Source organism: Neophocaena asiaeorientalis, unplaced genomic scaffold (assembly GCF_003031525.2).
Source record: "Neophocaena asiaeorientalis asiaeorientalis breed wild unplaced genomic scaffold, Neophocaena_asiaeorientalis_V1.1 scaffold40, whole genome shotgun sequence".
NCBI classification, from domain to species: domain Eukaryota; kingdom Metazoa; phylum Chordata; class Mammalia; order Artiodactyla; family Phocoenidae; genus Neophocaena; species Neophocaena asiaeorientalis.
Window position 1 is genome coordinate 5,674,595 of NW_020185335.1, and position 26,932 is coordinate 5,701,526.

Here is a 26,932-nt window from a genome sequence, read left to right on the forward strand (position 1 = left end):
CCTCAGCATGTGGGATCCTCCCGGACCGGGGCACGAACCCGTGTCCCCTGCATTAGCAGGCGGACTCTCAACTACTGCGCCACCAGGGAAGCCCTGGACTTTTATTTTTTTTTAAAGTGAGTTGATTCATAGAAAAGCAACAAGTGAAAAATAATACAGAGATATGGCACAACTAATAAAGGTAATTGTTAAGGACTGAATATTAATGCTGAAGTTTAGGAAACACTGGTGTTAACTAATGAAGAAGAGGAAGCTTAACATCAATGTGGGTGATGCAGTTTGTTTAGCTTCCACCAAGGAAGCTTTTTTTTTTTTGTGGCTCTGGGCAAATGGAATACATTCTCTGAGCTCCACTTAAAAAGTGGGTGATAGGGCTTCCCTGGTGGCGCAGTGGTCGAGAGTCCGCCTGCCGATGCAGGGGACGTGGGTTCGTGCCCCGGTCCGGGAAGGTCCCACATGCCACGGAGCAGCTGGGCCCGTGAGCCACAGCCACTGAGCCTGCGCGTCCGGAGCCTGTGGTCCGCAACGGGAGAGGCCACAGCGGTGAGAGGCCCGCGTACCGCAAAAAAATAAAAAATAAGTGGGTAATAATTCTCACTTCAAAAGTTTTTGTGAAGACTGAGGAAAAGTAAAATAAGTCTCTAAGTGGAATGCCTTATGTGGAGCAGAGGCTCACTTGGCAATTGCTGGGGGGTGATGGTGGATGGTGGTGACGGAGGACAGTAGTGATGGTGATAGCGATGGCGGTGGTGTTGCTGATGGTGGTGGTAACGGTAGTGGTGATGGTGGTGGACAAAAAGGAAGAGGGAGAAGAAAGGAGGAGGAGAAGGAATAGGAATAGAGAGGGGCAGAGGAGCTATAAATCTCCAAAATTTCCATGTATCCAGATACCTAGAATTTCCAGGTTTCTCTTTGGATACTAGGAATTAACCAACTTAAAAATGATTCTACTTTTTAGGGATGTTGAGATGGTCAGTGATGTAGTTGTCAACCAGTTGGAACCATGCTTCTCCCATTTCTACGTCCTGGACTTTTGCGTCTTCCCATATATCTTTTTCACAGAAAGGTAAGTCTTCCTTTTTTTTTAATTTTTAATTTTATATTGGAGTATAGTTGATTAACAATGTTGTGCTACTTTCAGGTGTAGAGCAAAGATGAATGGATAAAGAAGATGTGGTACATATACACAATGGAATATTACTCAGCCATAATAAAGAATGAATTAATGCCATTTGTGGCAACATGAATGGACCTGGAGACTTTCATACTAAGTGAAGTAAGTCAGACGGAGAAAGACAAATATCATATGATATCGCTTATACGCGGAATCTAAAAGAAATGATACAAATCAACTTATTTACAAAACATGTATGTCTTTCTTGAACGAAAGATGACACAAAAATTTTGTTAAGATTACTCAGGATACACCTTGATACTCAAAAAAAACAAAAGATTACTCAACATACATACAAAAGAAGTGTTAAGATTACTCGAGACACATACAAAAAAAGTTAGCTGCCGATGATCGTGTTCGTATTACTGTAAAAGGCATATGTGTGTCTTCTGAGGTGGTGATGATCTTATATGAATTACATTAAAAGGGAATATGAAACAATGATAACAAAAACAGTTACGAGCAGTAGGTAAAAGCTACTGTATCTAGATTTACTACTTGTGATAAAATCTTTGTCTACAGAGGAGGAATTTTCTTCCAAGGACACAGTCAGATGGTATTTAAACCAGGCACGGTCTATAGGGGATAAGCCTGGATAATTCACTGACAGTAAAATTGCCACTTAATTATCACGCCAAACAGATGACATTTTAGAGATAACCCAGACTCTAACCCTTGGCCTCAGCAAACCAAATGTTTATACTTCTGGTAGATACACAGACACACGATAGAATCTTAACGTAAGTTTGAAATCACAAGCAAACATACCTTCACAAAACCAAGGCTGCATAGCTTGGCTTTGGCTCCGAATTGCCACTTGCACTGTGTGTCAGCATCGTAAATCTGTCCTGGTAGTTGGTCCGGATATTTATACTGTCCTGTTTGCTTGGGCTCATCCACCAGACACCCAGCCTGAGGTGTACTGCAGTGATAACACATCCTTATTAGTTACCATGTCTATCTGTGATCTGGCCACACAAAACAACATACCTCTGAAGGCATTCATGTGAAGAAAAATGTAACATGGCAAAGAAATAGGTACATGCTTAACGTTAAAAGAGGGAGTCCTGTCCCGTCTAAGAAGATGAAATTTACACAACTGCAAAGGGTTGTACATGGTACTGGAAGTTATAGCCATCCAGCTTGTGAGGCCTGACCTACTAGGAGATGGGAGAAGTCAGTATATTTGAAAACTTTCCCCAATAGTCTCATTCAACAACGTTCAACAAATTTGTCTGAGTGCCTACTCTGTGGTGAGTATTCAAGATACAAAATAAACTAGTTAGAGACAGTTACCTGTCTTCAAAGAGTTGAAAGTCACGCTGTGTTTTTTTACAGACAATGGGGCAGTGGTCAAAGATGTATTTTACCTCAAATAATCTTTATGAGCAAAAAACGAAAAAGATTTTGAAACAAATCAGGGAATCAGGAGAAAGGATGTGTTGGGCAAAAAAAAAATCAGTCTTCATGGGATGGATTTTCATGGAAAGCACCTTATCTCCACTTACTTAAATAATTAAACTAGGATGTCACTGAGAGGTAAAACAGTATGGCGGTTATGTGGCCTTTTGGAGTCAGACAGATGGGGGTCCTAGTCAACCATGCAATCAAGATCAACTCTTATACATCTCATTACTGACATGATTTGACTTCCATAAGAGTTGTTAACACATCAAGCGAGACAATGTAACATGCTCACCACAGCGCAGGAAGCATTCAAAGTTAGCTTCTGTTGCTGTGATTATTATTATATACAAAAAAGCATTTAACTATATCATAAAAAGGATGGAAGTTCAATCTATACTAAATTGACCTTGATTTATAATATTTATTGATTTCATTCTCACATGAGATAGAAGAGATAACTTCAGGCCCTGGATCATAAATTTAAAATGAATTAGAAAATCTTCTATGTGCGAAAGTCACATAGCGAGAGGCTTGTCAATTTTTTACTGTCCTTTGGGGCATCGTTTGGTTAGACACCCTTCCATTGAATCAGCCTTGCCTGTGTGTATGGCTAATTCTGTAAACATTTGCAAATAATATGCACTGGCACAGGTTCAAAACAAAAAGTATCAGGGGAATAATAATTCTCAAAGAAACGTGCTTAGCTTCCCTAATATCTGGTCAAAGGGAGATGCGATAAGAACCCGAGTGCTCTTACGAGTCAACATAAACAAGCTCTATCTACAAACATATAAAATAATACAATACATGTATGTTTAACCACAACTCTAGTGTTGTAAAATGGTCAAATATATATAATATTTAAGAAAATCAGAGGAAACGTCCAAGAGTTTCAAGTTTGTGTTCATCATTTACTATGAATCAAACAGTGCTATCTTCCTAACTCCCATTTTACTAATGAAATCTAGGAGTTTTGAGTTATTGAAGGGATTTTACGTAGCTATCATCACGCCCTTTGGATGTCTCTTGGACACTGAGCTAGCTCGTGGCCATTTCAAACAAAATAGCCCATCAACACAAGGCTCCATTCACTGTAACACAAGCACACCATTTTAGCACTTTTAATACTCTTATGACTGAGGTGACTGATCAGATTAAAATAATTAGTGACAGTAAAAAGGCAATGTATCCAGCAACCTCTGGACATCATAGAGGAGAGAGAGTTCTAAGCACAGACCATGGAGTCACAACAGACCTAAGTGTGAGGCTTATGTGGACAACTTACCAGCTATAGACCCTTAAGCACAATTAACCTCCCTAAGACTCAATTTCCTCAACTCTAGAATGAGGATGATAATAGGATCGACGTGAGGATGGAATGGGGCAATATATGAGGAGCATTTAGCACAACATTAGACCTTCACTGTATTTCTTCAACAATAATCATGACAATATCATCGTCATCAATCCACCAAGTATTTGTTTTCATGTCTGTTGAGCACCGTTCACGGTCACTACTCCAAACCTGGGAACGCCCCTGGCTCTGGTCTGTGTTACCTGAGGAATTTCTTCAGGTACTGCCGGCTGCACGAGGACCATGAGAACACCCCATTGTTTCCGGTCAGCGTGGGAGACATGATGTTGCCTTCCGCTTTCCTGCAGGGGTTGCCTTCCCCATCGTGAACCATGCCGAAACTAAAACACAAAGAAGAAAACAGAAAGCCTTCTGGGAACCCGTTGCCCAAACTATAAGCAGAGGAAGAAAAAGATGTATTGAGAATCAGGGAACCCAAGTGAGGGACAGAGTCACCGAGACTGTAAGAAAAGGGAAAGACAAAATGAGGTACTATCTATTGTTGTAAAATTCATGTAGAAAATTCTAAAGAATGCTAAGGGCTTTTTTATATTATATCTTGGCCGCAAAATCAAAGAATGGCATACGTGCTACAGATTTTAAGGGCAAGAAAATTTTGGTCAAGATTTCCAAGTTAAACTAAAATGATGAGACAGTCAAATTCTTTTATTCCAAACAGCAAACATTTTTTTCTTGCCACCCATATGGAACTGTGGTAAGAAATTTCAGAATGAGTAGGAGGTAAGTACAGACAGAAGCTGATTATACTTGTTTATTGACTCTTTATGCATTAGTGTGACATATAAACTTCTAATGCTGATCACTTTATTGCTGAAATCACAGACTCTTTACATAATTAAATTCCCCTACCTACAGCCATAAACATCTTTGAAAATTAATGGTTGAATCCATCTACTGAAGGCGCATGATGGACTTCTTTGGAATGCATTTTTTGAGAAGACTTTAATTCGGTCTATTTCACCAAAGAAGGTTCTAGCGATAACAGAGTAAAAATAATTTTAGGTGGTTTACCTAGAAATCATATCCATTACACCTCAATGACTCCCAAATCTCCCAACTGGTAGCATAAATGTGACATTAAAGTTTATATGCACATAGAATACACACACGACAAAGACAGAGCTTACTTCAGGCCATATTAAACTGGAAGGGGATGGGGAAATAAGCTTCTTTGGTCATCTCCAAAAAATTCAGAGCCCAATAAAGCTTTTTCTGACTTTTCTCTGGAGGTAGAGAATGGAGGGATACCAATTTATCATTGATTTAGATTGTTCTTAGCCTAATTATTTAGAGGAGTAAAATGTGTCTCTTAAGAACATATTTTTAAGAGGCAGGTAGGATTTCTGTGGAAATAAGTATGCTACTCTGATATAATAATTTATCAATATAGCCATCCTTCGAAGGTAGCCTATTCCAAATAAACAACTGTATTATAACCATAGATATGATCCTATTGTGACCCATGTCTGCAAACTAGCTATTTTCCCATCATTCCTCCCAATTTACCAGGCAAGGAATGGCAGGATGTTGGTATACTGTGGTCCTATCGGTGAGTACCTCAGGGCTTTAGAAGTGACGGATTCACACATAGGTATTAATTAACCTCAAAACACACTCGGGGAAAGCATTTCCTCATCCTCCACTTTGCCCAATTCAGTTCATCGTTGTACCTAACCAGGAAACTAAGGGGGTTTGTTTGGGAGACACTCTTTCTCAAAATATTTGTGAAAGTCAAAAGCAGAAGGAAATTTACATGTAAAGCACCACAGGAAAGGGTAAGAATCACAGAAATGGGGATAAGGTGGGGAGACATCAAAGCCATTACTCTAAGAGGAGAAGGTCATCAAAGCAGCATTTCACTGTAGTTTTACGGACATAAGAAAACCAAGTCTGAATTGAATTTTGAACTTGAAATTTCTTAATTTTCTAATTTACTTTGATTTAACACCCTTTTAGAAGATAACATGAGTTTTCTTTAGCACATGTCAAAAGTCTTGTCAAAATCTCATGAATTGTCGGTTTCAAAATGTAACTCTGTTAGGACATGTTATTTAGAATTTGAGTACGTACTTTCCATTATATCTGTTCTTCCTCCTACCTCTGACTCTCCTCACCCCACCTGGAGAATGTCTTTGGTTTTCCTTACTAATGTGTTGGATTTTGATCTTGGTAACTTTAACTCATGACCAAAGATGATTACATTTTTTAAAGGCCAATACGTTTTTTTAAAAATTTATTTATTTTTAATTTATTTATTTTTGACTGCATTGGGTCTTCGTTACTGTGCGCGGGCTTTCTCTAGTTGTGGCGAGTGAGGGCTACTCTTCGTTGCGGTGCGCGGGCTTCTCATTGCGGTGGCTTCTCTTGTTGCGGAGCACGGGCTCTAGGTGCGTGGGTTTCAGTAGTTGTGGCACGCGGGCTGAGTAGTTGCGGCTTGCGGACTCTAGAGCACAAGCTCAGTAGTTGTGACACACGGGCTTAGTTGCTCCGCAGCATGTGGGATCTTCCCGGACCAGGGATCGAACCCGTGTCCCCTGCATTGGCAGGTGGGTTCCCAACCACTGTGCCACCAGGGAAGTCCCTAAAGGCCAATACTTTTTTAAAAGTGAGAGACTGGTTCATGTGGACCTCATGCTGGTGAAACATTTAGATATTTTATTTTCTGCACTTATCAGCGACCTTGTGCCTAATGGGCATTTTTGCACCACTGTTCCAATAAAATTGGTTCATTCATATCTTGCTATAAAAGCAGTTGTGCATAGACATAAAATGCTGGGTGACTGTTGGATAACAGTAATGGTCAAGATTCATATTTTCTGAAGATAATAAATAGCTCACAAGACACACTAATACCAAAATACCAAAATATAAAGCATAGTGGCGAAATAGATCGCGTTTGCTTTTATTTTTAAGTCAGAAATTAACTAATGCTCTGAAAACGAGCATTCAGTATAAATGCTGAGTACAAGACACATATACATACACTCCTAAACTCACACACCCTCTGAAACAGTCATTTTCTGAAGCAGTACATTTATTCCAATATAGATGCTACTGCTTAAATAATGTTTGAAAATTCTCTGTAGAACTGTATGTGTACCAGGTTATATGCTTCATAAAATACATTCATCTCATTACTCTTAGGTTTCTTATTCCTCCTTTCTAACCCTATTCTCACAAAAGAATTAAATTAAAAGAATATTAAGGACACGCAATGACACCGAGGAAAAGAATATCCAGCATACAGCATACACAAAAGTTTTTAAACAATTAACATGTCATTACATTCTAGGAATGGACATGTCCCCATGATTATTTCTGTAGTATAATGAACTAAAAGTATCTTTACTGCTGCAAAACTTGGAAGAGAATAAACACATGCCTAAATGACCAGCGGATCCATTAGATAACTCGCAGCCCATTTATACGCACAATGTACCATTGAGTAGCTATCAAATGTTCTTTGACAAAAGCCTCGACAATGACTGGCCTTTGATTGAGGCCTCCTTATAGTCAAGTACTCTTCTAAGCTTTACACAAGATTTATCCTATTTATTCTACCCAGGTCAATAATAATCCTTAGAGGAATGTCAACGAATCATCCAACTGGTTTTCATATAAAGTGGTATATCAAGGGGTCACTTACTTGTGCCCTGACTCATGGGCGATGGTGAAGGCCAGGCCAAGTCCCGTGTCCTCATTGATGGTACAACTTCGGTACTTACTGCACATCCCACTGATGGGGGCAAACCCTGTTGAAAGAGCAATTTCAGACCCAAATTCGAAAGGAACACACACAGATACCTGATCATTTCCGATGCCCTCAAAATGTTCTGCACGGTTTTAGTTCAAAGGATTAACGTATTTTCTTTTTTTGGTAGGAAAACACTAAAGGTATACGCCTCTCTGTCCTCTCTGAATAGATAAGAGCAGGACTTAATACTTTCTTGCTTTTAAAAGATATTGTCATCAACTGACCCTCCTAACACTGTATGAAGGCAGTATGAGTACTGTAATTCCTGTTTTATGTACAGGATGGATAGCAAGTCACAGGATATGTATATGCCCAATCTAAGCTCATTATTTGGGTCAGAACAATTGCTCAAATGACAGCTAAACCTACGTAAAATAGTCACTTAATGGTAGTATTAGCATCGAAGCTCAAGGTGTATTTTCTAAGAGAAAACAAGGTATATTTTCTAAGAGACGCACCCTCATTTTTTTCTAAAGCAGATAACATGGAAAGGCCGAAAGAGTGTTAGCAGATTAACTTTATTTTTCTCCTAAGAGCAGTTATAAAATCATTCCAGCCTGTTCTCGAGTTTATCTTGAACTACGTTATAGTGTTGAATGCCTTTCTTCCCAAGTGTGGGTCTTCATAACTAGTAGAACAAGGATAAGTACCCAAGAGTATGAAATATATGCTTGTGAATTGACTGCTTCCACATTGCTGCCATGATGTAAGTGAGGTCATCTGGTAAATCTAATGTATAGGCAAACCTCATGGATGGCACCATCATCATCAATGCTAAATGAATGGCAGTTAAATACCATATACTGTTCTATAGGCCTCGTATACATCTATGTGTGTATAATTATATATTAGAAACTGAGGCTCAGAAAGGTGAATTAATTTGTGCAAGATCTCACAGTCAAAAATTCTAGACTCAGGATTTAAGTGCAGACATGTTCGAAGTCAACACCCATGTTCTTTGCATTGGGACATGCTGCTTTAAATAAATGACTTATAGACCAGTTGTTAGGGTTATGTCCTAACATAACTGTACTTGTTTCTCCAACCCTTTCTGTATATTTTGGTCTCTGACTGACTGATAAAACTACCTCTTCTCAGAATCCCTCTTCAAAACAGCAACAATGCACTGGGCTATCAAATGTCACTTTGCAAATTCCAAGCTGAGAATGTGACTGAATGTATACCACCCCCATCATAAAAACCCAACCTACGGAACAACACCCCAAACGGTTCTCAGTCATGCATCGTGTTTTGAAGACTGTGATTAATGGTGAACTATTAAAATAAACTTATTTTATAGGACATAATACAGGCATTACAGAGAATTTTTTTAACATCTTTATTGGAGTATAATTGCTTTACAATAGTGTGTTAGTTTCTGCTTTATAACAAAGTGAATCAGTTATACATATACAAATGTTCCCATATCTTTTCCCTGCCTCCCTCCCACCCTCCCTATCCCACCCCTCTAGGTGGTCACAAACCACCGAGCTGATTTCCCTGTGCTATGCGGCTGCTTCTCTCTAAACTACTTTACCAATTACAGAGAATTTGAAAAATACAAAATATAAAAAATTCTAAAAGTCCAATCTACTTTTTTCTTAAATAAATTTATTTTATTTATTTATTTTGGGCTGTGTTGGGTCTTCATTGCTGTGCGCGGGCTTTCTCTAGTTGCGGCGTGCAGGCTTCTCATTGAGGCGGCTTCTCTTGTTGCGGAGCATGGGCTCTAGGCACTCGGGCTTCAGTAGTTGTGGCTCGCTGGCTCAGTCATCGTGGCTCGCGGGCTCTAGAGCACAGGATCAGTAGTTGTGGCGCACGGGCTTAGTTGCTCCGCGGCATGTGGGGTCTTCCCGGACCAGGGTTCGAACCCGTGTCCCTTGCATTGGCAGGTGGATTCTTAACCACTGTGCCACCAGGGAAGCCCATTAAAGTCTAATCTACTTTTATCTTTAATATATTATGAAGGATTATAAAGCACTTCAAGGAAAAATATATTTTGAGGAAAAAATGGGAGTAAATCATGTAAACTTTTCTCAGTACCCCCAAATTTTTACCATCAATCTGGACTATCAGTTGTGTCTGAAAAATATGGTTCCCACTGCCTGTTTTAGTAAAGGAAGTTTTATTGGAACACAGCCATGCTCACTTGTTTACATACTGTCTTTTTCACTAATACAGTGGAAGTGAGTAGTTTCAACAGAGCTTATATGACACACGCAAAGCCTAACATATTTACTGTCTTGCCCTTTACAGAAAACATTTGCCCACCCCGATCTAGATGAGCATCAATTCATTTAAAAAAATTGTTGAATTCCTACTGTGTGCAACAGATTATACTAGAAAATATAATATAGATGTGAAAGATAGAGTTCTAATTCACCGTCTTGTACAAATATGGAAGAGCTGAGTCCTTCAAAGTTCAAGTAACTTTCTAAAAGAAGCGTGCTACCTAGGGGCATAGCTGAATGCCACGGAGACCAGTCAAGTTCTTTTCAGCTATCCAGTTCTGCAGTCAAGATGCTTATGGAATAACCCACAACTTGTGTAGTTACATGACAATTTATCTCATGCCTAAAGGATCATCAAAAGGTTTAAAGAAAAACACAACAGGAATAAAGTAAAGGGGTCCCCATTCCACACTGAGTTCAGGTAAAAAGAACAAAACTCAGCAGAGGGTACAATGAAGATACTCCACAATTTGCAGATTAAGTCTCCTTATTAAGAAACCTGAGGGCCATCCACCCAATAGAAAGTTTCCAGACTGTGTTTTTAGCTAACATGGGTGTGCATGAAGCATTTGCTCATACCATACCTAGAGTATCACATGGTTCGTTCTTCCAGGAACAGATATCAAATCCCGTGAGTAAGATGGCGTGGTCATGCCTCTTCCCATTCTTTCCAATGAGGGCAGACTGCCACTGACAAAAACTATTCAGAGATTGGTCTGCATGATGGTTGATCAATAATCCTCCCTATGGGAAACCCACACAAATTAAAGTGTGAATTTGTCACAGAGATGTTATGTTGCATCATTCCATTTGTACAGGCAAACAGAAGCATCTTGTTTCTGGGGGAAGGGTCAGCAGAGGAAAACATTTGAGCTAAGGCTGGACATACTGGTGTTAAAAAAAATAATAAAAATATTTTGGGTATATGCTCACAGTATTGATCGTTACTACAGAGTTTCAGTAGTGTGCTTTATGACCAACCGTGTTTCTACAACAAATAAACTGGCATCAGTTAGAAACACCTTTGTTCATCTCACGCTGGTACCATATTTATAGAACTGTTATTACTTTTAGAACATAATTATTATTTAATGGGGATAAAGTTCCATGGCTTCTTCAACAAAGCATGAGGACGGTACTGACCATAGCTTGTTTACCCCTATGTCAAAATTTCCAGCCGAGGGCTCGGCACATCATAGGTTACAATCCATCAACCAATAAAATGAAAGCTCGCGGAATGGATGAAGAAACAAAGAGCCACAACATTCTAAAGGGTAAGAAAGGACCTAGTCTTCAAATAATTTTTATCAAAATGTTTTCTCAGAACTATTGACTTGGGTCAAATTGAGGGTTTTTAGGCAAAATCTTTAATTATCAGTGAATTAGGAGGTTGCTGTCTTTGAGTCCTTGGGCAAAGTGTGAGTGGTAAGTTAGACAGAAGGGTCTCCCGAACAACACACACCTTTTCTGCCCTTCCAAAATTCTAAGAATAATTTGATACGTTGTTAACCTCTGTAGCGCTATAGACCTGGGTAGTTAGGTTCATTTTTGTCTGGTCTCTGACTCTCTGCTTTGGCCATTCATTACTGGAGTTACAGATGGAGAGGAAAAGCCTCAGGGGACTTAAAAATAGTTGTATTGGTAATCCCCACCTCAGAAAATACAGTTTCAACATCAAAACGCTACAAAGCAGTAGGCGCCATGCAACTTAACACTTTATTATATGTTCTGTCTTGCATCTCACTGTTAGCAGGTCAAGGGTAGTTAAATATTCCTTGTTCAGTTTCTGTAGTACTAAGGTGGTTGGTTTTGGGAGACAGTAGGTTTACCACCAGAATTTTCAGATGACTTATTTCCAGTATATTTTCAAAATACCCTCTGTCCCTACCCAGCATCTCCAACTTGCAAAATCCAGCTAACTTTTAAAGCTCTTACCAAATGCACTTTCCTTGTGAAGCTTCCATAATATTTATATAACGTAATATCCATACTTTACTTTTGTATTCATATTATATATGCACATTTAATCATATTGAAAAATATATATTGCATATATATTGTATGTTTATATATAAATAATTATTTTGTGATGTTTCAGTATTTAAATGCACAACCCTATTAGATTGTACTTTCCTTGAGGGTAATTTGAAATTTTCCAATTTGAATTTCTAATGACAATGACATGGGTTGGCACATAGTAGGTGTTCAATAAGTGTATTCTGAATGGCAGGATGAATGATGAAGTGAATGAAGCTTGGCACTTACAGGTTCTTGCTCCAGAAGAATGAGGCTGACTACAACAATGTTTATATCACTTCCAATGGTCCCATCTTTAAAGAGGCTGGAAACCTGTTGGAACAAATTGAAATCAAACAAAAGTGAAAGAACCAAAATTTGAAAATTTCCGAAACTGCCAGGGGAGATCAGACATATATATAAGCATGTATGTTTTGATTTTACCAAATACATGTAGGTATGAAGCCAATTTCCTCCAAATTTAATTTTTTTCAATAAAATCATGCGGCTACACCTGCTATTCAACCCACGCGAGGGAATTCCATGATTTTTAGCTATCTTGGAGAGGCAGGGGGTTGGGGTCCTGACAATCTCTCTTACCATGTTCATGACCGTGAGAATGTACGTGGTGACATTGGCCTTGCCATGCTTTTCCACCATTTTCTTATCTGCTACCACAAGGGTTTCCACGTTTAGGCCTTTGTGTGACTTTCCGGCTGATCTTCTGGGCCGCCCTGCGCTCCCGTATTCATCAAACATGAGATAGGTCTCCTCTGTGGGAGGCTTAGGGGCATCTACAAGGAACAGAAGAGCATTTGGAGGGCTATCAGCAGGGATCATCCAGGGGACACAGACAGAAATCTAAACAAGGGGAGGAGAGAGACCATGTAACCAACACTTCACTCATCTCCTGATAAATGATGCCACTGGTACCTGTCCTGGGGCTATGGACCTAATCTATGGTCAAGAGAGATTCTTTCAAAAGAAGGTTGGTTGGATGGATGGATGGATGGACGGATGGACAAATGGATTCAGTAACTCAAAAATGTTCTTCTAAAGAGTCAAAGAAAACAAGCTACAATTCTAGTTGGAAGAGTGGGTCAAGAAAAATCAGTATTGTGGGAAGGAAATGCTCATTTTATTTTATTGTTAAGAAACTGCAGAAACAAGACATTATCCTTTGCTTCTGAATTCATTATCACACTCTGTATATTATTTTCTAAATAAAATTTAGAAATATGTATCCTGTAGAACACTGCCCATGTTCTTGTTTCATCAACACAAACTTTAATGTAGCACAAAATAAGTGGTCAATAAGGGCTCTTTGACCTGATATTAATTTAGCTGCTGGGGAGACAGCATAGTCAGAAGTGATATTTAAAATTAATACTTTGTAACCGATAAGGTGCAGGCATGGATACTGGCCGCAGTCTCTGAGCAGAGACCCGGAAGTACGCATTGGATTAAGCACGACCCCTTTAGTTAATGGGCTGTGATGGATCCAAGGGTTGCCGGGAAGAAAAACGCATTTGAAAAGCTCAGGACAGTATATACTACTAATATAGATATATTTTAATACTTAACAACTGGTATAGTCATTATAGTGAAGTCAACGCTCCCCAGAGCGAAATTAAAACATCAAATCATTGAGAGTTAGATTTAAAACCTCAAGTATGCCATTTTGATAAATGACTCTGAGTTTGTTTCCTCATCAATGAAAAGAGTATAATATCCAACCAGAAGGTTGCTCTAAAGATTAGCTTTTACATCTCATATCAAATACATATCACTGCCACTATAAATAGCATTGCTATCATTAATTAATGCCACTACTAGTATAAATTCATGCCAAATAGATGTTCTTTAAAAAGGATGTTTCAGTTACACCCAAATCCCCAAAACCAATTAAAATGGTAGAAAGTGTCTTGCATTTTCCTCCTGATCAGCACGGCAGGGATACCACTTCCTCTTCTCCGTGGATATCACCTGGCTGCTCTGTCCAACTGGCTAGTCATGTGCTGCTTACGGCTCCTGAGACTTTGAAATGGGGCTGGCGCCACTGAAGGAACCAAATTTTTAATTTTATTGAATTTTTATTCATTTTGTTTTATACTTAAAAAGTAATATTTGTTTCAGCTGTTGAAAACCTTAAGCATATTTGGAACAGTCTGACTACGGAAGTCTACTTTTAAACTTGAAATTTTATGAAATCGAGATACAGATGAAGTATTTCTGGTGAGAATTTATTGTCTGATTTGAAATTGTTCTCGAAGTGTTAAATAAAGATTTCCAAAACTTAATATGAAAAAAGAATATAAAATACTTCATTTTAATTTGCTTTCATTGATTATATTGATGACATGTTGAGATATTTTGTATATATTGTGTTAAATATATTGTTAATATTAATTTACCCATTTAAACATTTTTTAATGTGGGATTTAAAAAATGTAAAATTACATTTGGGGCAGGTGTTATATTTCTATTGGACACTGCTGGTCTGAAAAATGCAGACGGTTGGGCCCGGGTCACAAACCAAGTCCAAGGGTCCTTATGTTTCATGGCCACCTCCAATCAGGTGCCAGTATTCTTGTTAACTGGGAAGTCTTTCCCTCAAATCCTCAAAAGGAACACCCAACCACACCTGGGAATTCACCTCTGATTTCTTTCATCATTTGGAAGACTGGGTCCTTTTCTCACGGGTACAGAAACTAAAATAATATTGGGACCTTCGACTAAAAAGTAAAAGATGTTAAAAGAGGAAAATAAATCTTTCTAGTTTAACTTAGAAAAAATGATCACCCAGTTTTTGTCTGACAGGGATGATTTATGGTTCATCTCCAAGATTAATTTCAGTGGGGGCTTAGTGTAGCCCAATTTTAACCTGCAAAGTCAGCACACCCAATGGCACTTGGGAAAACCTGTCGAGGGCCCAGAGAGGAACAGAACAAGAAAAAGTTTCCTTACATACATTTCTTGCGTCGTCCACAAAAATGCTGCTTTTGCAACCTTCCGTGGTGATGTTTTCTTTCTGGACTCCAAGATGTGTGGGGAGTGCGACTTGGGGGGTGACCAGCAGAGTTCCCGCTAGAGCTCAGGTAGCCATGGCAACGCTGGACCTCCTCCTCCGCCGTCCTTTTGTATAGCACGTGAGGATGGTGGCCTGCAGGGGAGCTGTAGTTGTGTTCCTGGGCCAGGAGCTGAGGTAATGGCGAGATGAGGAATTCATTTTTTCGTGTCCTTATGAGACCTGACTAAAAAGCCAAACACAAAGAAAACATTAAGGATACCACGCATCCCTTTTGTGATGTGTTGATTTTCAGCAACTGTTTATCGGCTTCTTCCCATATGCAGGCACTGTGCTAAATGCTTGGCGTGTTTCATGTCGTTTTATTTGCACCATGAGCAGTGGCAACTGTTATTCCCCCCATTTTACAGATGAGAAAACTTAGGCTAAGATAGTAAGTAGGAAAGCTAGTACTGGCACCCAGAATTCTCCACCTACTGGAACAGGACTGTTAATTACTATTCCAGGCTGCCAGCCTTGATGTTTGGGACTCAAGGGCTAAGCCATGTAACATCCTGAGAGTCTCCACATCTAGGACATGGCAGACACTGTGGTAAACACAGGACAGAGTGATGAACTGAAAAACAGCCCCACCCTGAAAGAGCTTATAGTGTAGACAGTGAAAACAAAGACATTCCATCTTGATTTCATAAGCGCTCGACAAAAGAAGTAGCAAGGATTGCAAAGTGAGAGATTATCACTTATCTCCAAGTAGAGGCCTGGGGAATCCAATGGGTTGCACCACCACGAAGAGACATATCTGCTAAGCTGAGAAGAAAGAGGGGACTGGGGCGAGCCCATCCAATCACAACGTCACTTTCAGGCTCATGGCACAATGCGTCTATCTTTGTACCTGATATTTTGGCCACAGCACACCCCTGCCTTGTCCCCTGCATGCTTCGCGCTCTCTCTTTTCTGCATTTGGCTTAGAATTTCCCTGATCTCCAGGCGCTGCTATGGAAAGTGTAGTCTGTGGACCAGCAGCTCCAGTCTCAGCCGGGGGTCTGGTTAGAAATGTAGACTCTTAGGTCTCTCCCCAGAGCTGCGGACTCAGTATCTACATTTTATGTAGATCCCGGGTGATCTGCCCGTTAACGTTTGCAAAGCACTGACATAGGCCAGCAATTCTTAAACTCTGCTGAACATAGGAAATGTCTGCAGATCTGAATACACACACACACACACACACACACACAGAGAGTCACTCACTCCCAGACAGAATCCCATACCATCAAAAACCGAATCTCTTGTGACTCATGTATCACAATTTTTTTAAACTGCTCCAAGGATGACACCAAAGTACAGAGTTCGTGACCCAGTGCTTCAGGTCCCACCTTCTTCATGTGCAAAATGGGGAGAATTCTTCCTGCCCTGACCACCTTTCAAGGGGAGATAAAATAACCATTGCAGAAGCCCTTTAAACACTCTCAACCCCAGCAGTTTGGATGACCGCCAATAATGAGTGAGTGAATCAACCCACATTCACTGAGCGCCAGCGACGTGCCAGGCATTCAGGTAACTGCGAGCACATAGCTGTGCAGGACATACGCACACAGCATGCAGTTTACTGGGGAGCCAGACACATACATATTCAAGGACGTAAGGGGGTGTCAGGGTGAGGGCAGGTTACCAAGGGAACACAGAGGCGTGTGTGGGGTGGATGGGTGGCATCAGAGGGGCTGTCCCCAGACCTTATTTTAACCCTCTGTCATGATTCAGTTTCTCACTCCTAAAAGGAGTCCCAGAATGTGTGATGTGGTCCTGATTTTCCTTCCACTTCAGAAGTCGGCTGCCTTCTTAAAGACTGTCTTATGAGGACTTCCCTGGCGGCCCAGTAGTTAAGACGTCGCGCTTCCACTGCAGCGGTCGCGGGTTCGATCCCTGGTCGGGGAACTAAGACCCTGCATGTCTCGTGGGGGGGCCAAACCCGCCCCCCCCCCCAAAAAAAAAACCAAGCCCAAACAAAACAAACAAACAGACAAACCAAAGACTGTCTTAGGGTCTGCAGCACCAGCCCGATGCTTTCCTGCGTTCAGCAAACACACTGAGCATCTCATTCACAGCCCTGTTCTAGGCACTGGCACAAAGAGGCACAAAGTCATGAAGCAGTTCACATTCCTGCTGTCATAGAGATGATGGGAGAATCAACTGGCAACAAAAATTTAAAGAAGTAAAACCTCACAATCCCAGAAATCCTGCCCACCCACCGTACCTCAGGTTGTATCTCAGAGCAGCCCGTCCCCCCCACCAGCCCAGTGCCACGCTGGCAGATACTTTCATCCTTCATTTGGACACTTGCTGTTGAATCTTCCAACCATCTTCTCCAGTATGGTCTCCTGACATTGGCCAGTGTCCTCGGCCAACATGAATCAACTCACTTCACGCGCCCTGGTATTCATCTCAAATCCGAATCCCTTTTCCTGGCCCACGAATCTCTCCACCATCTGCTTACTTTGGAGCCTGGCAGCTGTGTCTGTCCCCTCTCCTTCATACCATCCTGAATAGGACGTGTCTTTGACTTTTTCTTTTCTTTTTTGGCTATGTTGGGTCTTTGTTGCTGCGCGCAGGCTTCCTCTAGTTGCGGCGAGCCGGGGCTACTCTTGGTTGTGGTGCGCGGGCTTCTCACTGTGGCGGCTTCTCTTGCTGCGGAGCACGGTCTCTAGGCGCGCGGGCTTCAGTAGTTGTGGCACACAGGCTCAGTAGCTGTGGCGCAAGGGCTTAGCTGCTCCGCGGCACGTGTGATCTTCCTGGACCGGGGATCAAACCCGTGTCCCCTGCATTGGCAGACGGATTCTTAACCACTGCGCCACCAGGGAAGCCCCAGAGCATTTACTTTTATAAGGGAAAAGTCCATGTGTCGGGGGCCTCCCTCTTTTACCAGGAAGGAGAGGTTGACTAAAACTCTAGAAATTCTTATCAACTGAGAAGTTTCCGCCTTAAATCTGCATCTGCATAACAGCCATACCCTTGTTTACTGGGCTTTGCCTGATAGGCTCCCATAGCTGGAGATGGTATTTAAGGAGGCGGGGGGGATGGTTTCGGCCTTTTGGGGGAGTTATTCAGCTTGCCTGGGCATCTCCCATGCACACAGGAGGTATACTTGTTATTAAACGTCTATTTGTTTTCTCCTGTTAATCTCTCCTTTATTAGAGTTGGGGGCGTGGTCTCAGCCAAGAACCTAAAAGAGTAAAGAGAAAATTCCTTTCCTAGCCTACACACTCTTTTTTTTTCCTTAACATCTTTATTGGAGTATAATTGCTTTACAATGGCGCGTCAGTTTCTGCTGTTTAACAAAGTGAATTAGCTATACATATGCATATATCCTCATATCTCCTCCCTCTTGCGTCTCCCTCCCACCCTCCTTATCCCACCCCTCTAGGTGGTCACAAAGCACTGAGCTGATCTCCCCGTGCTATGCGGCTGCTTCCCACTAGCTAGATATTTTACATTTGGTCGTGTATATATGTCCATGCCACTCTCTCACTTCGTCCCAGCTTACCTTTCCCCCTCCCCGTGTCCTCAAGTCCATTCTCTACGTCTGCGTCTTTATTCCTTGCCTACACACTCTTAACCGAGTTCACACACACTTTTCCATTCCTCTGCCAACTTCTTCCTCCACAGACTCACTCGCTTGGCCTTCTGATGCTCTTTGCTTCGTCTTAGATTCAATACCATCTTCCCAGAGAGACAGGACTCGGGATGCTGCTGAAAACTACTCTCTCCACTTCCCATATTTCAGGCCACAGTTTATTTGCTGTGTGTCCTACTTCAATGAAGGCAACAACGAAAATGCAAACATCCCATCACGTCTGATGTCCAGTTTAAACGTCCAGTTGTACACTGGCATCCCTGGTGTATGCCACACATCACCAACCAATAAATAATTGGCTATCATCCTACATACATTTGTGGAATAAGTGAACTGAAGAATCTCAGAGTGGAGGGGACGCTGAGGGTGGGCATGCCAGCACGCTCCTCCCTTTCCAGGCAGGGAAACCAGAACTGGGAAGCGACACGTTCAAATTCATAAAAACCTTGAACTCTTTCTATATTACAGATTTTGTAAGCAGATCGGTTATGGGGTCCCTGGAGAAAGAGAACCAGGCATGGCTTTCTTGACACAAGAGAAGCCATTTTGGCCTAAGCCATTTTGTGATCTAAAGCCTGGCCACCATGCTTGCCCTTGAACACGTTTCAGTAGCCAATGATCTTAAGGGAACAAAGGAATGCAGGAACAGAGGAAAGGCAGTCAAGTAACAGTGCAGTGATAAAGCAGAGTCCTAGTTCCTCCTCAAGGGATATACGTAATTTTTGTCTTTGAGTTCTGCAGGAACTAAGACCCCAACTCAGGTGGAGGATGGAATGATGACGTTGACCCTCCCGACTTCAATCAACTAAAGCTTGCACTCTGTCGACCCTGGCCCCCAATTCTGTGCTGAGTCCTTCTCTGCTCAAGCCCCTTCACGAATACGCATGCACCCTGAGCTTCAAACTTCCCCAATTGTGCTGTTCAGGGATATGCTGCTTTGGGAAGGACCCCCCGTGTCCTCCTCACTTGCTGCAAGTAGTAACACCCCCTTCGCTTGGTTGTGTCTATTGGCTGGACACCCACCAAGAGGCGAATCCAGTTTTGGGGTAACAGTGTGAAGGCAGGAGCCCTCCCTGTAATACCTTAGTTAAACTTCACAGCCACCCTGTGAGCGACCCTCTGCTGGGAGCCCAGGTGGGATTCAGGCCCCCTTTCCCTGAGCAGGGCCCTCACAGCTAAGCCCGGCCTCCCAGTGCCCTCACCTCGCCAAGCTGCGGGCAGACAAAAGACCCCGTTTACAATCCCCAGCAGACAGAGTGAACAGTTAAAGGGAAAAAAAAAAATAGGGAATTATCCATGAAAGCTCTGCAGCCTTGCTAACTTCCTAACTTGGTTAAACTCAACTTAAGCCACTCAACTGCCTTAACTGGACTAACCGGTTTAGAAGCTTTCTCTCTTCTCGTTATTTCTGGAGAAGCGCAGGCAACTCAAATGCAGAGTGACAACTTCTGCATCAAGAAAGCAATAAAAAAAAATGGGCATCTTATATTGGGACAACACATGGGGCCCAAACAATCCTTTTAATTACAGTTTAGGGCAACAAGGACGAAGCTTCAGAACAATTCTTTACAGCAGAACCAGCATTTTACAGGGCTGGATATTAAGGAAGAAAAATCTTCTTTTGGGGGGTTTAGTTTGATGGAAAACAGTGGAGTCTAACCAAAAATACATTTTATAGTTTAAAAATATAAACCCAGTACCTCTAAAAGGAGCCATCTGTTTAACTGTAGAATGTATGAAGCGTTTTGAGTGACTGAACACAGGTGACATTCTGACAAAATGTGGCTTGGAAGATGGATCTGTGGTCCCATGGGCTTCCAACTGAATGGGAGAAGCAGGGATGAAACAAGTAATGATCACAACTGGGTAGGAAATATTCCTTTGTGTCAAGTATGAAGGAAAACAAGCAGGGTTCTACGAGAAAAAATAACAGAAAGAGTGAGGGGAGAGGGGAGACTGATTTTGGAAGGTTTTTAGGGAAAAAAATTTTTAATTGAAATATAGCTGATTTACAGTGCTTCAGGTATACAGCAAAGTGATTCAGTTTTATACACACTCACTCATACATATGTACATACATGTCCTTACCATGTTCTTTTCTATTATGGTTTATTATAGCAGATTAAATATGGTTCCCTGGGCTATATAGTAGGACCTTGTTGTTTATCTATTTTATATATAGTAGTGTGTATATGTTAATCCCAAACTCCTAATTTATCCCTCCCCCACCCCCTTTCCCCTTCGGTAACCATAAGTTTGTTATCGGAAGTTTTTAGTTTTTTTTTTTTTGTGTGGTACGCGGGCCTCTCACTGTTATGGCCTCTCCCATTGCAGAGCACAGGTTCTGGAAGCGAAAGCTCAGCGGCCATGGCTCACGGGCCCAGCCGCTCCGCGGCATGTGGGATCTTCCCGGACCGGGGCACGAACCCGTGTCCCCTGCAACGGCAGGCGGACTCTCAACCACTGCGCCACCAGGGAAGCCCTGTTTTTGGAAGTTTTTTTGAGGACAGGTATTTTCACAGAGACCAGAAGCCCTTTCCTGGCTCATGCAGGGGGAACCTAGAAAGAACTGTCAGGTGGACACAGCTCAGAACTGAGGACAGGAGAAGCTGGCCGGGCAGAGGAGGCTGGTGGAGACCTAGAGGTCCGCTCAGCAGAGGCTGCAGCGTGAGGACACCCTTAGGCGTCCGCTAGGCTAGAAGGACAGGAAAGGCCCCAGGTCCATGGAGATGTGGGTGCAATAAGCTGAGAGCTGCTCCCAGCTCCCCTTCTGGACCGAATATGGTTCCCACGTGTTCAACCTTTTCTATCAATATGGTTCAATCTCTTCCAATCAATATGGTTCAATCTCTTCCAGTTTGAAGACCTAGAAATTCAGTCCTGTAGTTCAGCTGCTAAGTTTAAAAATTCAATGGATAATGACCAAGAGTCAATAATATGTTCAGATCAGATTTTTTCCATTTTATACTTTTAAAAAGGAGATACTGTAAGAGAATATGTTTTATTTGTTAGCAGTTGTTTCCTATTTTAGATTTCAATGGCCTAAATTTTTCTCAAAGGACTCATGTCAGGTACAAATCAGACTTCAAGAAATTTCCCTCAATTTCCATTTAAAACTCCCTCCCTATAGGTCATATTTGAACTCTATCAAAGGCTTTAGATTTAACAGAAAAATGGAGACTGCAGATTCTAGAAACAGTTGATGAATTAAGTGCTGGTATGAAGGCACAATTTTTTTAAGAAGTTCGGAGTTGGGCTTCCCTGGTGGCGCAGTGGTTGAGAGTCTGCCTGCTGATGCAGGCGACGCGGGTTCGTGCCCCGGTCCGGGAAGATCCCACATGCCGTGGAGCGGCTGGGCCCGTGAGCCATGGCCGCTGAGCCTGCGCGTTCGGAGCCTGTGCTCCGCAACGGGAGAGGCCACAGCGGTGAGAGGCCCGCATACCGCCAAAAAAAAAAAAAAAGTTCGGAGTGAATAGCCTTAAAGATCAATGAAAATTAGGACAAGACAAGCTCCCTGAAAGCAGGGTCTGTGTGTTACGTGACTTGTATCCCAACACTTACACACATTAAATAATCAAAAACCAAAGACTTAATGGGTTAATGAGGTTTGTTCAAAATGAAGCAGAACTTCAAACGAAATAATAATTGAAAAAGAACTCCACAGGCAGTATCGTTAATCTATTTCTATTTTTAGTAAGGACTAACTGACAGAATAACAAAGTAGCCCCCATGAGGCTGGCTGGAGAAGTAATGGCAAAGACATATATTTGCGCTTATCAATAATCAAATTATTTTTCACTTAAGAATTTTTTAACATATCTCCAGCTACAGCCACATAAAAATACTGTGACTTCATTGAAGACATCACTTTCTTTTACGACAACATGGATGGACCTAGAGGGTATTATGCTAAGTGAGATAAGTCAGATAGAGAAAGACAAACACCGTATGGTCTCACTTATATGTGAAATCTGAAAAACAAATGAACAAACATAATACAACAGAAACAGAGTCACAAATACAGAGGACAGGTGGTTGCCAAGCGGAGGGGGAGAGAAATATGTGAGGGCTATTAAGAGGCACAGACTTCCAGTTACTAAATAAATGAGCTGTGGGTATGAAAAGTACACTCTGGGGAATATACAGTCAATAATTATGTAGTATCTTTGTATAGTGAGGGACAATAACTCGTCTTATCGTGCTGATCATTTTGAAATGTATAGAAATACTGAATCACTGTTATGCACCAGGAACTAACATAGTGTTGTAGGTCAACTTTACTTCAAAAACAAATTCATAAAGAAAGAGATCCAATGAGTGGTTACCAGAGGCAAGGGGTTGGCGGGAGGAAGAACCGGATGAAGGCTGTCAAAAGGTACAAACTTCCAGTTATAAGATAAATAGGTACCAGGAATGTAATGTACAACATATAAATATAATTAACACTGCTGTATGTTATATATGAAAATTGTTGAGAGTAAATCTGAAGAGTTCTCATCACAAAGGAAAAATCTTTTTCTATTTCTCTAATTTTGTATCTATATGAGATGACAGATGTTCACTAAACTTACTGTGGTAATCATTTCATGATGTATTAAGTCAAACCATTATGGTTTACACTTTAAACTTATGCAGTTCTGTATGTCAATTATATCGCAATAAAACTGGCAGGAAAAAAATAAACAACTACTTTAACTCCCAGTGGGATGGGAGGTGAAGACATCACATTCTTACAAAAAAAAGACAAAAAAGAACACCCCACTCTTTTGTCTAAATAATAGTAACAAATAATAATTAATCTGTTGTCCAACATATATGAGGACATTCCAAAGGAGAAATCTCAGTTCAGAATAAGCAAAAAGCTTAAGAAATGTCATCAGTATGAAACAAAATTCCACCGCCCAGAGATTCGGGAAGGAGAAAAAGAAAGCATCAGAGAAATGAAAGACCAGGAAGTAAGGAAAATTCCGAGAAAGACTTTAACTGAGGAAAACCATCGGCAATAGAATATTTTAGGATTTTGCGAAGAAGTAACAAATATTATCAAGGTAAAATGGAATGGTACAAGGACAATGCATTAAGGGAAGCACTCAATATAAAAATGAAAGAGTTTAGAGGTAAAATTTAAGCTCTGCTGCTTGGTAGCTGGGCTTAAGCGCTCTGAACTTCTGTTTGCTTTTATCCCCCTTCTTTTTCCCATCTGTGAAATGGGAATAAAAGTATCCCTACCTTGGGGGTTTCTCATTGGTTAAATAAATGAATATTTATCAGGTCCTGTGCTTAGCTGTGTATTGCTCAGTAAATGCTAACATAAAAAATAGAGCCATAACGACTGTTAAAAAGAAAATTAGGGACTTGAGAGTATATTAAAAAACAAACAAACAAAACAGGTTCCAGGTGAAAAACATGTGGAACCATTTCCAGTCCCATGATCAGAGAAGAGACAAAATCTGATAAAATGTTGCCAAGAGCATGTGGACCCTGATAACATCCTCAGTTCTCTATAAAGTATGTAATTCTAAGAAACTGAAATCGAATTTTTTGCCATATGCATCTACACGTGCAGAGCTGGATTAACAGACAACAGGCCCTTACACGTGGAATGTGTGTTCAGGATTCCCTATTACCGTCAAAGGGGGAAAAAAAATCTCACACGCTGGGAGAAAAAACCCAAAAATATGTATGTCAACCAAAATCTAGCATTTCTCATCCATTCCTTGATGTTAATATGAACATCCGTGGGACTCACACTACAAATACGATTTAGAAGGGAATTTATGTTTTCCAGAGTCATATACACGGTGATCTTTCTTCAAAAAACTGTAAAGCCCAGTCCATAAAAATTTAATCAGATACCATCAATATCCCCAAATTCCTCACAGCCTGGTGAGAGAGGAGGGGATATGATGCTAATAAGAGCCGCAACGTATTTTCAGTCCTGTGATGGTTAAGTGCCCCTTTCAGCTTTTCTCTTATCTCCTGAGGAAGTTTACATACCTCTCAAGAACAAACCTCTCATTTTCCAAGTCCCTGATTTGTAAAAGGACAATAATAATAGCACTTCCCTTATCGGGTTTTTAGAGAATTAAGTGAGTTAATACTTTTAAAGTGCTAAGAACAGCTCTTGGCAAGAAAACACTCAAAACGCGTTTATTGCTGTTATAATTATGATATTTGAACATCTGAGGGAACAGAGCAGAGAAGCCGGGCCTTGTTCTAACAGTGTGTATTAAAATTCTCCCCTTCAATTGGACCTGAAATTCTGGGAAGTGGCATCAGTGTTCTGTTATTGAGAAAAACAGTGAAAGGACTGAACAAGGCTTTAAGACCTGAAACGAGACATATTAATGAAATTCTTGCAAACATAACTGAAGGTATTTAAAGACAGAGGTGAAATCATGAATTTTTCTACCTTGGAGAATTGCTGGAATTCTAGGTTTTGGTTTCGACTCGGTGGTTGGTTTTGATGGGGATGGGAAAGAGAGATGGGAAATGAAATCACGGACTGCTCCTCTCCAGATCCTTTTTGTGCCCATCAGCTTCTCCTCCACAATGTTCTTTAGTTAAGTCTATGCTTACTCCCTTCTGAAAACCCAAACTCTTACCCACCTGCCCTCCTTGAAAAGAGACAATGTCATGGAGAAAAGGATGCTTTTGATCAGCCTTAAAGACTAGATGGATGGTTGCTGCTGGGAGAAAAAAAAAAAAAAGCAAAGTAGACTTTCTGGAGTATAGGGTGGAATGCACCATAACTGTGGACTAGCGTTCTCACGTTACAAGCTGGCCATCTGTTCACATGGGACAGGTAACGGCCCACCTCCTCCCAGTGAACACCTGAGCAGATCACTCCAAGCCGTTCAAGAGATGCTCACTGAGCACTATGCCTGTGGTACACGCGGGTGCATCACTGGGCAAAGATGATTTACCCAGGTGACCCCTGACCTCAGCCAGGCAGGTAGAGCCTCCACGTACTCTCAGCCCCTGTGGCTTTCTGAATCACACTGATAATGATGGATTTGAAAAAAGGTCCAAAAATCTTGCTGCAGGAGCTCTTAGAAATGCCTGGTTTTTTTCTTTCCTAGACAGGGATTGACTACTTCTTCAAATACTCCAGTAGGCTCAAAATAAATTATCCTTTTCTTTCACTTACAGTAACCAAATCTGGCTCCCAAATAATATTAACTAAGACGGCTTTGACCGTATGCAATGGTTTATGCTACAGACTCAGATGAATCGACTCAGCCCCTTTCTTCAAAGCATTTCAACCATAACCATCTTTATTGGTAAAGATTATGCCATTCAAGCAGCTCTAAAGAGATATTCATAACATGCTGATGAAACTTTTTTAGTTGGCGAATTAACGATCTAGTGAAATAAACACTTAATGACTTCCACAGTCCAAATCTCATGAGACCAGAATGGGGATGAGAGGTGTATGCCAATTCTGTCCAACTCATCCCTGTGCCCATTCTCAGAAGGGCAAATACCTCTAAGAAACTATTTTTTTAAAACAACTTATAAATATCAAAATGGTTGACATATTTACCCTGGCCTAACTGTATAAATTTTAGTATTAATTTCAAAAAAAATTAAATGCACACATGCTCAAAAACGCACTCAGTTTGTATAAGCAGTCACCATCTATGGTTCAACATTTATAAATTAATCCAAGTGGTTTAAACATGATCCGTAGGTGTTGGGGAGTCTCTCTCCACCTTCCTTTACTGCTCCATCTGGAGGAACAGTTCCTGATTTCCTACGTACCAGACTCTGTGCAAAGCATTCTACCTGCAAACTCTCATCTCACCCCTAGAGCAGTTCTATTTGATGGGTACTTTTATTTACCTCTCGGTATTCCACGGCTGTCTGAGTCCACAGCCTTCCCTCACTCTTAAACACACATCCTGCTAGGAGTCAAGAAAAGTTCCAGAAACACTGTCATTGAAATTTGCTAGGAGGGCAGAACTTAGATGTTCATACATACACACACACACACACACACACACACACACCTACACACAGGTAAATATGTGAAGTGATGGATGTATTAATTCAATGAGGGGAATCCTTTGAGCGCCTATACAAGTCATGACATTGCATGTTTTAAATATCTTATGTGAATGAAAAATGTTGCCTGCCATGTCAGTAAACAAAGGATGCTGTAGCCATCCAGCCATCGCATGACAGCCGCCCCCGTGGTGAGCCCTGAGGAAACTCAGGATGGAGGCAAGATGCCCCCCATCTAGCAGTCAGCCACTGCAGCCACCCCCAGTGATACCCCCTGAGGAGACTTGACGAAAAAGCACAGGATGGATGCTG

The 26,932-nt window shown here is 41.2% G+C and overlaps 1 protein-coding gene across 1 annotated transcript in view; it reads right to left on the bottom strand.

Moving 5' to 3' along the window:
- The window catches only part of ADAMTS18 (ADAM metallopeptidase with thrombospondin type 1 motif 18), a 155,268-nt gene that overhangs the window by 66,564 nt on the left and 61,772 nt on the right, over positions 1-26,932 (bottom strand). The window contains exons 6-12 of the mRNA XM_024735716.1: positions 14,929-15,211; positions 12,558-12,751; positions 12,207-12,290; positions 10,526-10,685; positions 7,603-7,708; positions 4,139-4,276; positions 1,943-2,096 (exon numbers count right to left, since the gene is read on the bottom strand). Of these exons, the coding sequence (XP_024591484.1) occupies positions 1,943-2,096; positions 4,139-4,276; positions 7,603-7,708; positions 10,526-10,685; positions 12,207-12,290; positions 12,558-12,751; positions 14,929-15,211 (1,119 nt within the window). The remainder of the gene's footprint in view (positions 1-1,942; positions 2,097-4,138; positions 4,277-7,602; positions 7,709-10,525; positions 10,686-12,206; positions 12,291-12,557; positions 12,752-14,928; positions 15,212-26,932) is intronic.